We start from the raw sequence: 13867 nt of genomic DNA, 5'->3' as shown, positions 1-13867 counted from the left end.
TTTGGACTTATACTAGATTTCCTGCTTTAATTCATATCATACATAAAAAAAAAGATGCAATGTTTTATTTCATAAAACCATTTTGAGATCTTTATGACCTACTTGTATATTATTAAAGAAATTTCAAAGAAATTTACACTTGAGCATTTGTTTCCTAATATCTTAGTTTTATGAATTATTGAATAGTAAGGCAAAATTATAAAAAATTTCATTAAATATTTGTTACTGTACATTAATATTTTTGAAGAAGTTTTAATTTGATTGACCAAAAATATGAAAAAAAAATGATTCATAATTTTGTCTAAAACACCAAATGAACTTTCCACTTAAACCAGAAATTTTAAAATTTTGACAACCAAACATATTGTTTCTGCTTTTGCAGTAGAAAATCACTTGTATAAACTAAGTCAAACAGTCAATTAGGATTCTTTTATTTTTTGGGCCAACATTTTTTAAAAAAACATTATGGAAATGTTTTATTAATGAAGGAAATATGTAAAATCCTGATTTCAAGATATTATACCTTTATATTGCATAATATCCTAAAATCAGTAATGTTGCCACCTATAAGGAAGCTTACAACAGATCAGAAAAACCCACCTTTTATACAAACCATCTTTACACAATATTTGATTTTAAATAGGAGTTACTTCTCCTTATGTAATTGTGTACTATATGTATAAAAAATTAAATTGATATTGTAATAAATTTTATAAATAAAAATACTTTTTTTTGGCCTTTAGATATGTCAATAAAAGTGAATAAGAAATGGTAACATTGCTCTTTAAGAATTCTCTCCAATATGCCAAGTGGTAAATTTTCTTTCAGTGTGGAAGGGTGCTAGTGGAAATAGGTCCTATCACAATTTTGACAATTTCTATCTAATATACTGAAAAAGAAACATCATATTTTCCACATATAATTCAAAAGTTTTCCTTCCACAAGTTCCTACACGTTTGTTAGGTTCAAATAGTAGTCAAGTCTAGAGTAGAATCAAACTGGGTCAACTGGCACGCCTTGCAAATTATAGTAGTCGAAATTTTTGTTGTAAACTTACAGATCTTATATCCATCTTAGAGTAATAACTAAGAAAGATTTGACCCCAATTAGAGGAGGCTTTGGATGTCATGCTTGACGGGTGCAGTTACTCATTTTGACAAAGTTGTGAGAAGAATTACAGTGGGAAGGAGGCCCAAGTCAAGACCATTTTATGATCTGATGCAGTATCAAAGCATTAGAAATATACTATTTGGCATTTTTTGAGAATTTTGGATGAAGTGGTTAACGAAGACTTATTTCTGGAATTTCGAATGAAGTGGTCGACAGAGTCTAAATTAAGTCATTGCTCAAAGACTTGATCTCACCATGCTTTACTAGTTGGCAGTTTTCCATTCTATGGGTTTGGACTTATAGTGGATTTCTTGCTTTAATTTATTCATACATAACGATTTTTTTTAAAAGTATACAATATTATTGAAATGAAGCAGAGGTAATCCCATTACAAAAATGAAATCAATAATTAACATGTTATATCTACAAAAATATAGTATCACAAATGGTAAAACTAAACACAATAGTTTGTCATCTCAAATGTGTAATGAAATCAACAATGACAGATGAAATGCATAAAGTATTGTGTGAATATAACATAAAAAATTCAAATTGCACCTAAAAGCAATTGCAACAGTAAGAGTAAAAAAAATTTAACTTGCAAGTAAGTTAAGCAACAATATCAAATACGATCAAGAGATCTTAGAGCATTTATTATCCAATATCAATTTTCTCTTACAATATGAGAATACTACAGTAGAGCTTCTTAATGCACTAAGAAAAGCTAAAGATGAGGTCTAAGGAGACATCAATTTCAAAAAGAAACAAATAATATTGGAATCATATTTTACAAAAACCTCCTAATTGAGTCAAATGTATATATAATTTTGTTGTATAAGGAGATTATTAATTTATATATCAAGTGGGATCTATGTGTTTTTTTTAAAATTATATTATCTTATAAATTTAACAAATTATTAATTTACCACTTTGATCCCAAGTTGGGATCAGTAAAAGATATTATTTAAAATTGATACTACAATTAGTTTTATTCGTAATATTATATGTTTACCCTTTTAGATATTAACATATGTATATCGATACAAAAATAGGCAATACGACTGGGGTTTGTTTTGTGTATATCTAGGAATTCAGTTGACGGTTTTCATGGTTGTGTTCTGTTTCGTGAATGGTAGTGGTGTCCTGCTCTGTTTTATTAGGAATTCAATTGAATGTTATGATTGGTACTTGTTCTGATGGTCTTTAATTGTTTTCTTCTGGTGATGTATCTGAGTCGCTCTAATATGTTTGTAGTTGGACAATTTGCTTCTTGTCCATCTTGTGTATCTCAATCTCCTCTTCTCCAAACCAAAAGAATTGATATTTCTCTTGTTTTTCTAGAGATTCAGAGCAGAATTCAATAGAGTTCAGAAAGAATTGCTAATTTTCTATTAAAAGTTTTAAATTTATTTCAATTTTCAGTTATGCTATGTTTGGAACATAAATTTTAAATATAAATGACGAAAGTCATGTTTTATCACACAATTTATATTAACTTTAAAATCAAAATCGCTCTTTTATAAATATCTCATAACAATTCTTTTTGCTGTATGCATCTCATAGTTTTTCTTTATATTGGTTGATTTCTAACCACAAAATGTGCTATTATAAACAATGGATCAGATTGCGACGTAAACTTGAAATTTGGGTTGGATGGTAGAATTTGTTTATTATATGAGACTTAAGTCAACCATAAACTTTCTAAACTACAAGTTGTCAATATGCGGCTACACTTATAGCGCATTGTTAGGGTTAGAACTTAAGAATTTTGAGAAAAGGGAGTAGCGTGAGCTAAGGATCAGAGAAAAAAACTGTGTGAAAGGGATTGAATTTGAATATGTGCCATCAAATAGGAACGAAAACAGTCAACACGGTTCATGCTTTTCCTTTCTACAAACATGGTATTAGAGCTGCCTATGGCTCGGTTGTCCTAATTTTCCCGTCTGCTATCATAATTTGTAAAGGCAGCTTCAAAAGTGGTGTCAAGCAACACATTCTGTTTTCGGAAAAACCAGATCAGAGAGATTGAGAGGACCTAGCAAATTCTTATGGAAAATTGCCTACATTGTTATTGAACGTCAACAAGTAAAACTTCAGTGTGATGTAGCAATCTTTACCCTTACCATCTTTCCATGTTAATTGTCAAAAAAGACATTAGTCAAGGTGGCAGGTGGCTTTGTGATAGATAAAATATGTTGATAAATATATCTCATGTCTCTACAGTTGTCTCTTGCTGTTTTAAAATGGTTTACATTTTCTACTTTTGTCAGTATTTGGTTGATTTTTAGCTATGAAATGTCTTAATGAAAATAATGGAATTGACAAGAATGCCACTTAAACTTGCTTTTTGAGCTAGATGGTAGAATATTGTGATCATATAAGTCTTAAGTCAACCACAATCTTTTTTTTAAGTTACAAATTGAAAACACAGGAAAAATGTTGCCTTCAGGTCATATGTAGCTGTAATCATAGCGTATTGTTTGGGTTAGAAAACTTCAATGGTTTTCTAATTTCAGCATTAAAATGACAATTAATAATTGACTCAGAAGATTATTTTTTTCTAACTTTTAATTAAAAAAATGAGTCAAATATTTCTACAGTATTGATCCTGTATCTTATTCCGGTTTTTCCAAATTGAAAAGTAAGCATTGAATTAATTTTAAAGTTTCTTTTATGTAAAGAATTAAGATATCAGAAATGGATTGTATTGTCTTACCACACTTAATTAACTCACTTCTTTAAATGTTTAAACTTTGCTCAAAGATTTGATCCCTAAAGAAGCACTTATTTGGATTTTGTTGACAAAACGAGGCTTACCCAAAAGTATTGCTTCCAAGACCTCCATCTAGAAGTGATAATCTTTCCGTGAATCTTGCACTAATTGAGTGGTCATCAATTTTCGCCACGTCAATTGACAATTGGATGCCCTTATCTTGGGTCTTTTCTTTTTTTTTTTTAATGCTTAACTCCCATATCTTAGACATTGGACCATATTAACATTTGCAAAAGACGCTGAAAGTTGTGACTTTTCCCACAATTTTATCAAATTGGAAGTGGGAATTGAATCCCATACACAAATGTAAGATAATAGAGAGTTATTGTTCAAACAGAAAATAAAAATATATTTAAGGACTTGTTTGTTTTGATGTATAATATTTTTCAAAAAACATATTCAAGACTTAAGTTTAATAAAAAAACTAAAAATGTTTAAAACATTTTACAAGTAAGGATAGAATTTTTAAAAATATTTTCAGGACTTAAACTTATTCAAAAGACTAAAAAGTTATTCCAAGTGTAGAACATTTTATAAGTAAGGGCGGACCTACGTTCATGGAAGTGGTGTCATGTCTATGTTCGTCGAAGTGGTGTCACATGATACCACTCAATCACAAAAAATATTTACTTATTATATTACTAATTTAGAGTTTTATATAGTTATTGACACTATGAATCTACTAATTTTTTGCAATTTTGTAAGGAGTATAGGGTCAAAAAGTAGATTTAATTGAAAAATCTATATATTAATAATATTTAAATATTATCAAAAAGTAGATTTGTCAAAAAGTAATTTATATATGAATATTTAAATATTACTTGCAAAGACAAAAAAAAATTTCCTATAATTTAAGATTTTATTAAAAAATTCAACCTAAACTACTCTCTCTCTAAAAAAAATTCAAGTCCTACTCTTGAGACTTGCAGTGATGCTTCCTTTTCTCAGTCTTTGTCTGGGTTTTTACTCTTTTAAAACAATTCATTTAGGCTTCAATTGTAAATAATTTTCAACCCAAATTAAGTTTTTAAATACTTCATGTCTAAATATTTTTTGGTTAATATGATAGTTTGGGTTCATAATTATAATCTAGTTAATAAAAAATAGTATTGCATGTCAAATAATTTCTTGAAATTTTGAGTCTTTCTTTTTTTGATTTATTTTGTAGATATTGATTATTTGATTTTTGTATTTAACTTTATGTGGTTTGTGGATACTTATATTTAGTTTTAATCAATGAATAGAAAATTGTTATATTGTTAGTTGTTCAACGTGATAATTTGCCATGTAAGATCATATTTTATTTAATTTTAATATTTTAATTTATGCTAATGAGTAGTAATTTTTAACAAGTTTTTAGATAAATAAGTTATAAAAAGATATTTTAAAATACAAAAAAATTATCTCACATGACTCACGTCCTGGACAACAACATAATTCTACAGCCTTTTGATGCCGTTACAACCTGAGTTGTTTTTGAGCTTGTATAGTCTGTCTTGATGCTGCTTGATTTGCAGCTCTTGCCATTTTTGGCTTCTTTTTGTAAAGCATGCTATTAATGGAATCTATATTATCTTTTAAAAAAAAATTATATAATTCTACTAATAATGGTACTCAACAATCTTCTAAGCAAAGTTTTGTTGAATTTAATCTAAGTACTCTTTAGGCAGATCCTAGATTGAAGAAAAAAAATTAATTATTACTATTTTAGTTATGACATCACTCAGAAAAATTTTTAGGTCAACCCCTGTTTACAGGTCAACAGGAAATATACCTGTTGACCACTTAAAATGCCTTACGCGTAGAAGATATTTAACTTAAAAAATATTTAATTTAAAATATGAATATTTAAATTGTTCAATACTATTAAAATTTTAAAAATATATATTTTTTCAATGAAATCATTCAATGCAATTAAAATTTTTATTTATAAATTGAATAGATCTTATTAATAATCATAATAAAAAATATTTCAATGATCGTCATTTAATGAATACAAATTTATAAGTATAAGTTTTAGATGTCTTACATAATTGATAAATCTTAATATTTTTATAGTGTTAAGGTAAAAAGTGATAAGATGGAAAATTTTTTGAAAATTAAAGCTTACTTTTATTACAAATGTGTGGTTAAATATTTTGGAAAATACCATTATTGATTTTGCCTATTTTCATTTTTATTCTAAATTTTGATCTCAAATTAGTGGAAACCAAATGACACCATCAACTCCTATTTATCATTTGAACATTGAATAACTCCTTCAGTGATGTGGAAAATATTTTTTATGAGATCATCCAAATAAAAAGAAATATTTTTGACAGTTTATCTAAAGATCAGAAAATATTAAATTATTCTGGTACATTGAAAATTTTTCTCCCAAAATGTTATTTTTCAGTTACTAAATGACCCTAAGTATTTGATTCAATAATAAACATACATACATTTTTTTATTTAAAAAGTTAAATGTAAATTTTCAGATAAGAAATAAAATAATGAAGAGTTGTCATTCGATTAATAATAAATAGATAATTGGGAATCACAAAGCGCATTGCAAGAAAAACTAGTAGCTTGAAAAATATCAACCTTAATGACAATAGAGTTCGTCATGCATGATTGGATGGAAGTATTCTTACCAGGTCATCGTTTGAGAGGACTTAATTTATAGCCACAAAAGAAAAAAAAAGAAAAAGAAAAACTAGTAAAGGTCATAGAGTCACTGCAATAAGAACCAATTTGGTTTAGCATTTTTTAGCTTAAAAGCTATTACAAAGCTCTTATGAAAAGTAATAGCTTTTAAAATTAAGCTAAAACTATTTAGTGAGCTGTTTGGTAAAATAAATTATATAAGTTCTAATTTTGATTAAAATTATCATAAAGAATATTTATGCCATCTTCAATTACTTAACAAATTAAAGCTGAACAAATTTGTTTCGATTTTATATACAATTTCAAATGTTAAAATAAAAAAAATCCATAAAGAAACGGAACAACTCTCAAACTTATATAGTAATAATAGTATTAGATTTTTGTTGATCTAGCAAGCAATCGGACCATGATGCTTCAATTTTCCAAAAAAAAGGAGGAAAAAAGAAACAATGTATTTGATATTAAAATCTGTTGGTGAAGAAGAGAGATAACCTTTGAATAGCATCTGAATGCAGCTTTGACTTTTTGAGTCTTCTTTTCTCTTAATCTTTATAAGGAACAAAAAAAGCCTAAATTTTGCTATTTTGTTGTTAAGTCTTTTGTTTTTTATTTCTTTTTTTCCGATTGTCTTTGTAAAGAGGTAGAAGAGAGGAAAATCATGATTTGTGTTAGAGAATGGTGATTTGCAGAGGGAGGTTGATTGAGAGAGAGAGGGGGATATTTACTAAAAAAATAACATATTTTTAAAAGAAGAGAAGAGAAAGCTTATTTCTGGAACTTTTTTTAATTTTATTTTTTTAAAAAAGCTATTTTTTTAAGAGCTTCTAAAAAATCTTATTTAGCCTGATTTCTTATTTTAAAAAATAAATAAACTAAAAAAAAACCAGATCAAACAGGTACTAAGTTGGACTTGCATGATCTGGTGGAAGTACTCTTACCAAGTCAATGTTTGAAAAGACTTAATTAATTACAGCCACCGAAAAAGTCTTTGTTAGAATTAATGGAGCTTGACAGAGTGATTTTCGTATGCTATTGTGTGGAGCAAATATCTTAATGGTCCTATCTGTTTCAATGTTCGTTTTGGTAGTCAGAATAAAATTTTTAACATCTCTACACATATTCCCTTAATCATAGTTATTTATTTTAGTATTTGAAGGAATACTAACTTAAAACTTAGAATTTTAACTTAAATTTTCTTATTTCAATCATGATCTGAGAGGAGGATCAGATTTATGAGATAAAAAGAATTACTTCTATTTATGTAAGTGTGTGTCACAGATATTAAAAAAAATTAAATTGGTATATTGTACGAAGCTTTATAATTAAAAATCCCTTTTTTGGACTTTAGATATGTGGAAATAGTTCCCATCACAGTTTTTGCATTTTCTATATATTGAAAAAGAAACATCATCTTTCTCATTTATAATTCACAAATTTTCCTTTCACAAGTTCCACTTCGACATAACTTCATGGGAAACACTCGGTTCATTCTGGCTCTTATGTTGGTGGTGTTGCTGCCTAATTTTGGGGTTTCATTCTCTATCAAATCCACAACAACCAACATCAGCACAGACCAGTTGGCTCTTCTTGCACTAAAAGCCCGAGTCAACAGTGATCTTCTGGCAACCAACTGGTCAACTGCTACCTGTATTTGCAATTGGGTTGGTGTCACTTGCGGATCTCGACACCACAGAGTCATTGCTTTGGATCTATTTGGCATGAATGTCTCTGGAACCATACCACCAGACATGGGAAATCTGTCTTTCATTGCTTTCCTCAACATTGGAAACGACAGCTTTTACGGTTCGATGCCTATCGAGTTGGCTAATTTGCGTCGGTTGAGATATCTTCTTTTGCCTAACAACAATTTCAACGGGGAAATCCCATCCTGGTTTGGTTCCTTCTCTAAACTTCAAAACTTGAGTTTAGCCGGTAATAACTTCCTGGGAGATATCCCATCTTCTTTGTGCTCTTTGTCAAAACTAGAGTTCTTGAGCTTGTATAACAACAATCTGCAAGGACGTATCCCTGTGGAAATCGGAAATCTTTCTAGCTTGAGATTTTTATATTTGGACAGCAATCAGCTTTCAGGCTCCATACCTTCCTCAGTCTTCAGCATATCTTCATTGCTAGAGATTCGTCTTAGCTGCAATCAGCTAATTGGTTCCATACCTTCCATCCCACTCAACATGTCTTCCTTGCAAAAAATTGCTTTAACATTTAATAACCTTACTGGTCATATCTCGTCAGATATGTTTGATCGTTTGCCTAAATTAAAAGGGCTTTACATGAGTTTTAACCTCCTTTCTGGTCTAATTCCAAGGAGTTTATTCAAGTGTCAAGAGTTAAAAATTTTATCCTTATCTGATAATCATTTCGAAGGAACTATTCCGAAAGAAATAGGAAATTCGACTATGCTCGAGCTTTTGTATATTGCAGGCAACAACCTCAAAGGTAAAAGAAAAATAAATATTGGGTGCATTTTTAGCATATTTCTAGTCCTTTCTTTCTCACAATAGCAAAGTCTTTTTCTTTTTTTCTCTTTTTGGGCCTACAATATTTTAGTTTCTCTTTTTATTGGGTTTGTTTTTTTAACGCAATCACATTTTTGCAATCTAGTCATTCCTTTAATTCCTTATTACTTCTTCTATTAAATTCGCTGCAATGACTTTTAAGTTGATGTATACTTTATCCTTTTTCTTTTTATGTGAAGTTAAGATTAAGAAAACACACTTGAGTGAAACAAAACGAAAAAATGTAAAATTTTTAATTGAAAATAGCAATTGTCCTAATTATATTGCATCAACTAATAATCGTAACAAATAGTTTATAATTTACCTCTTGTTGGGTGTATGATATTATCTGGATTTTCCATATCTTTCTTTTCTATATTTTGGTGGTTTTTGGTAATAGATTCACCCTCTTTATTTAATCTCATTGTTTTTTATTTAAATTAATTTATACCATTGATCTTCACTTTTTTTTAATTCCTTTTTCATTTACAATCAAGAATTTTATTTCTATTATCTTCGCGAATCATTCAAACAAAAACTCAAATATACTATCTACTTATCTATGTTGGTGGTTTAGACTTTTTCTAATTTATTGTCATTATATTAAATAAATTGAAAAAACCAATAATAAGTTAACCATAACGTGAAGATTATATTGCTTTGTATTATTTAAGTTCTAAACTTTCTTTGGTAATTTTGATTGTTTCGTTTGACAAACAAGTGGGTCTTATAAGTTGTTAAATTTGAAAATAATTAAGGGATCAATTTCATTATGCAGGTGAAATTCCACAACAGATTGGTAACTTAACATTTCTGACAGAGCTTGATTTTTCCAGTAATAAATTGACAGGTAATAAGTTATATTTTTTCTCATGTATATTTAGTTTCTCTATAGCGGCAACTGTTGAAAATATTTGAATAATATTATTTACAAATCCTAATTGTTTGACTCTTTGTTATATATATCTATAATATAAAATATAAAAATAGAAATGTGTGTAAAATTTTTATAATTAATTTTGTTATTTTGTTATTAACAAATCCAAATAAATAATTTAAAAAAACAAATACAAATAAAGATTGTGACGTATTTTTAACATATTTCTAGTCCATTTTTTTATTGGTTTTTTCTTTTAACAATGTCACACTTTGCAATCTCGTAATTCTTTTAATTGCTTATTACATCTTCTTTTAAATTCACTATGATTACGTTTTAGTTGTATATTTTATCCTTTTTCTTTTTGATGTAAAGTATAAGATTTGATGTTCGTCAAGACTGATTTTCCGCTATTCATACATTATTTAAATAAACTTGTCTAAACTGGTGTGACTCTTCCTCCTCTCTCTCTCTCTCTCTCTCTTCTGTTCCTCCCCTTCTTTCGCCGACTTGTCAACCCCCCTCCCCCCAAGCTCTATTTGTCGTCCCTTCCTTTTCTCTTGAGCACATAAATGGACAAAATAAGATGAAAATGCCCTTAAATTTTGTAAATTTCCCTATGATTATATTGCATCAACCAGTAATTATAACAAATTGTTTCGAAAGTGCAAGATTATATTGCTTTGTATTATTTAAATTTTAATTTTTTTTTTATTTAGAGAAGAGGGATTTGAACTTTACTCTTTAACAAGGGAGATCATTCACTAACTAATAAGCCAAATGCTCGAGTGTATTTGAATTTTAAACTGTGACAAACAAGTGGCCCTTATAAGTTGTTTCTAAGTTTGAAAATAATTAAGGCATCAATTTCGTTACGCTGGTGAAATTCCACAACAGATTGGTAACCTAACACTTCTGACAGAGCTTGCTCTTGCCCTTAATAAATTGACAGGTAATAAGTTATATTTTTTCTCATGTATGTTTAGTTTCTATAGAGCTGTAACTGTTGTAAATATTTGAATAATTAATATTATTTACAAATCTTAATTGTTTGCTTCTTTATTATATATATCTATAATATAAAATATAAAATATAAAAATAAGAATGTGCGTAAAACTTTTATGATTAATTTTGTTATTTACTTCAAGATCACTAGAACAAATTCGAATGACTCTTCTGATATTGTGGCAGGTAAAATACCACTTGAGATAGGCAACCTGCCAAAATTAGAAATTTTGGATTTGGAACGTAATAGTATTTTCGGACATATCCCTCCTCAGATCTTTAATGGCTCAACTCTGCGGGCCATTTCACTCAATTCAAACCATCTCTCAAGTCGTCTTCCATGGAGCACGGGACTTTGGCTTCCAAAACTTGAATGGCTTGCTATTGATTTTAATGAGTTAAATGGAACAATACCTACCACCATCTGTAATGCCTCTAAGCTAATGCACCTTGACTTGTCATATAATTCATTTTCCGGATATTTTCCCAATGGCCTCGGAAATCTAAGAGATCTACAATTTCTCAACTTACAGAATAATAATTTAGCTCACTCACCTTCATCTCCAGAATTGAGCTTTCTCTCTTCTTTAGCTCATTGCAAAGACTTGAGGCTCTTGTCTTTTTGTTTTAATCCATTGATCGATGCTGAACTTCCTATCTCTATAGGAAATCTCTCTATTTCTATTCAAACAATCGCTGCTTCGCACTGCAACATTGGAGGAAACATTCCAGGAGAGATTGGCAACCTAATCAACTTGATCAACTTGTACATACCTAACAATGAATTGATTGGATCTATTCCCACCACAATTGGAAGATTAGAAAAGTTGCAAGGTCTCTTTCTTCATGGCAATAAGTTAGAAGGATCTATTCCATCTGAGTTATGCCATCTGAAGAGTTTAGGTTTCTTGAATCTTACAGGTAACCAATTGTCTGGATCAATACCAACATGCTTGGGTGATATCATTTCTCTTAGAAAGCTATTTGTTGACTCCAACAAGTTAATTGGCTCAATACCCTCGACCTTCACAAGGCTTGTGGATATCTTGCAACTAGACTTATCTTCCAATTTTCTTAGCGGGGATCTCCCAATTGACATTGGAAATTGGAAGGTTGTTACAATGATTGATTTTTCCGAAAATCAATTTTCAAGTGAAATTCCGAGTAGCATTGGTGCTCTTGAAGACCTAACTTATCTTTCTTTATCCGGTAACAGATTGAACGGGTCTATACCTGAGTTATTGGGTGGGCTGATAGGACTGCAATTTTTGGATCTATCAAGGAATAATTTCTCTGGAATTATTCCAAAGTCCTTGCAAAAACTCTTGCATCTCGAGTTTTTGAATGTCTCATTTAATAGATTGCAGGGAGAAATTCCTAATGGAGGACCTTTTGCCAACTACTCAATTCAATCATTCATGGGGAATGAAGCGCTATGTGGTGCACCTCGACTACAACTCCCACCATGAACAAGTAATTCTGCTAAACATTCAAGGAAAGCTATTAAGCTTATAGAATTTATTCTATTGCCAGTTGGCTCAACGCTATTAATTCTAGCCTTAATTGTCGTTTTCTTGCAAAGCCGAAAAAAGCATGCAAAGCAAAAAATTGATCGAGAAAATTCGATTGGTTTAGCAAAGTGGAGAAGAATTTCATACCAAGAGCTTTATCAGGCCACAAATGGTTTTTGTGAAAGTAAATTACTTGGTGTGGGGAGTTTTGGCTCAGTATACCAAGGTATTTTTTCAGATGGACTGAACATAGCCATAAAAGTCTTCAATTTGGAGTTTGAAAGATCATTTAAGAGCTTTGACGTTGAGTGTGAGGTCTTGCGCAACATTCGCCATCGGAATTTAGTCAAAATCATCAGTAGTTGCTGCAATGTTGATTTTAAAGCTTTAGTTCTTGAGTTCATGCCTAATGGAAGCCTCGAGAAGTGGTTGTATTCTCATAACTACTTTCTTAATATCTTGCATAGGTTGAACATTATGATTGATGTGGCCTCCGCATTAGAATACCTCCATCATGGTCAGACAAGTCCTGTGGCCCATTGTGATTTAAAACCCAACAATGTTCTATTAGATGAAGATATGGTTGCACATTTGGGTGATTTTGGCATTGCAAAGCTGTTAAGTAAAGAGGATTCAACGGTACAAACCATAACACTAGCAACAATTGGGTATATGGCACCAGGTAATGCTTAAACTTTAGACTTTTTTTATCCATTATGATAATTCATGTAAAATCATTGCATACTTTGATGATGGTTTTAATCACTTACATGTAGAATACGGAACACAAGGAGTTGTTTCCATAAAAGGCGACATGTATAGTTTTGGTATTCTTCTAATTGAAACCTTAACAAGAAAAAAGCCCACAAATGAAATGTTTGTTGGAGAAATGAGCTTAAAACATTGGGTGACTGAGTCGTTACCATTTGCATTAACTCAAGTTATAGATGCCAATTTGCTAATCAATAGCTGGGAGCGAGAACATGTTGCAATAAAGGATTGTGCATTGTCTATTTTGTAATTGGCGTTAGAATGTTCAAAAGAGTTGCCAGAAGAAAGGATTGACATGAAAAACGTTGTTGCTAAGCTGCAGAAGATCAAAATCAAGTTTTTGAAGGATTCGAACAGGTGGACTTGATGGAAATACCATTACCTTGAGGACGTTTCCATTGGACTCCTTTGCATCCCAAATCGAGAAATTAAGTTTGAGTGCAGGTTCAACGTATCAATGTCAAGGTGCTTTTATTTTACCAAGTAATTGGTTGTTTTTTTTTCTTTATTTTGGAGGCAAGAGCCTCTCTTGATTACCTTTTCTTCACAAGCCGGTTGCTTTAAGATGTTATTTTTAATTTATTCAACTTTCAGAATTGTCTTTAGTTTTATGTTATGCTATGATAACCTAGTTCAAATAAAGTTATTGTTGTACTATAT

At 30.0% G+C, this 13867-nt stretch overlaps 1 protein-coding gene and 1 pseudogene across 2 annotated transcripts; both read left to right on the top strand.

Moving 5' to 3' along the window:
* The window catches only part of LOC18594203, a 92043-nt pseudogene that overhangs the window by 30606 nt on the left and 47570 nt on the right, over positions 1 to 13867 (top strand).
* Positions 7954 to 12463, top strand: LOC18594205 (probable leucine-rich repeat receptor-like protein kinase At1g35710). Of its 2 annotated transcripts, XM_018124590.1 has the most exons (4): positions 7954 to 8983; positions 9821 to 9892; positions 10800 to 10871; positions 11112 to 12463. In XM_018124590.1, exons 1-4 carry the CDS (start codon positions 7999 to 8001, stop codon positions 12392 to 12394), a joined length of 2412 nt encoding a protein of 803 aa, XP_017980079.1. In that variant the 5' UTR covers positions 7954 to 7998; the 3' UTR covers positions 12395 to 12463. The 2 variants fall into 2 exon arrangements, with proteins under 2 accessions (XP_017980079.1, XP_017980080.1); XM_018124591.1 differs by lacking the exon at positions 10800 to 10871.

Source organism: Theobroma cacao, chromosome 7 (assembly GCF_000208745.1).
Source record: "Theobroma cacao cultivar B97-61/B2 chromosome 7, Criollo_cocoa_genome_V2, whole genome shotgun sequence".
Taxonomy (NCBI): domain Eukaryota; kingdom Viridiplantae; phylum Streptophyta; class Magnoliopsida; order Malvales; family Malvaceae; genus Theobroma; species Theobroma cacao.
Note: the sequence above shows the minus strand (reverse complement) of the source record. Positions and strands in the feature narration are given on the sequence as shown.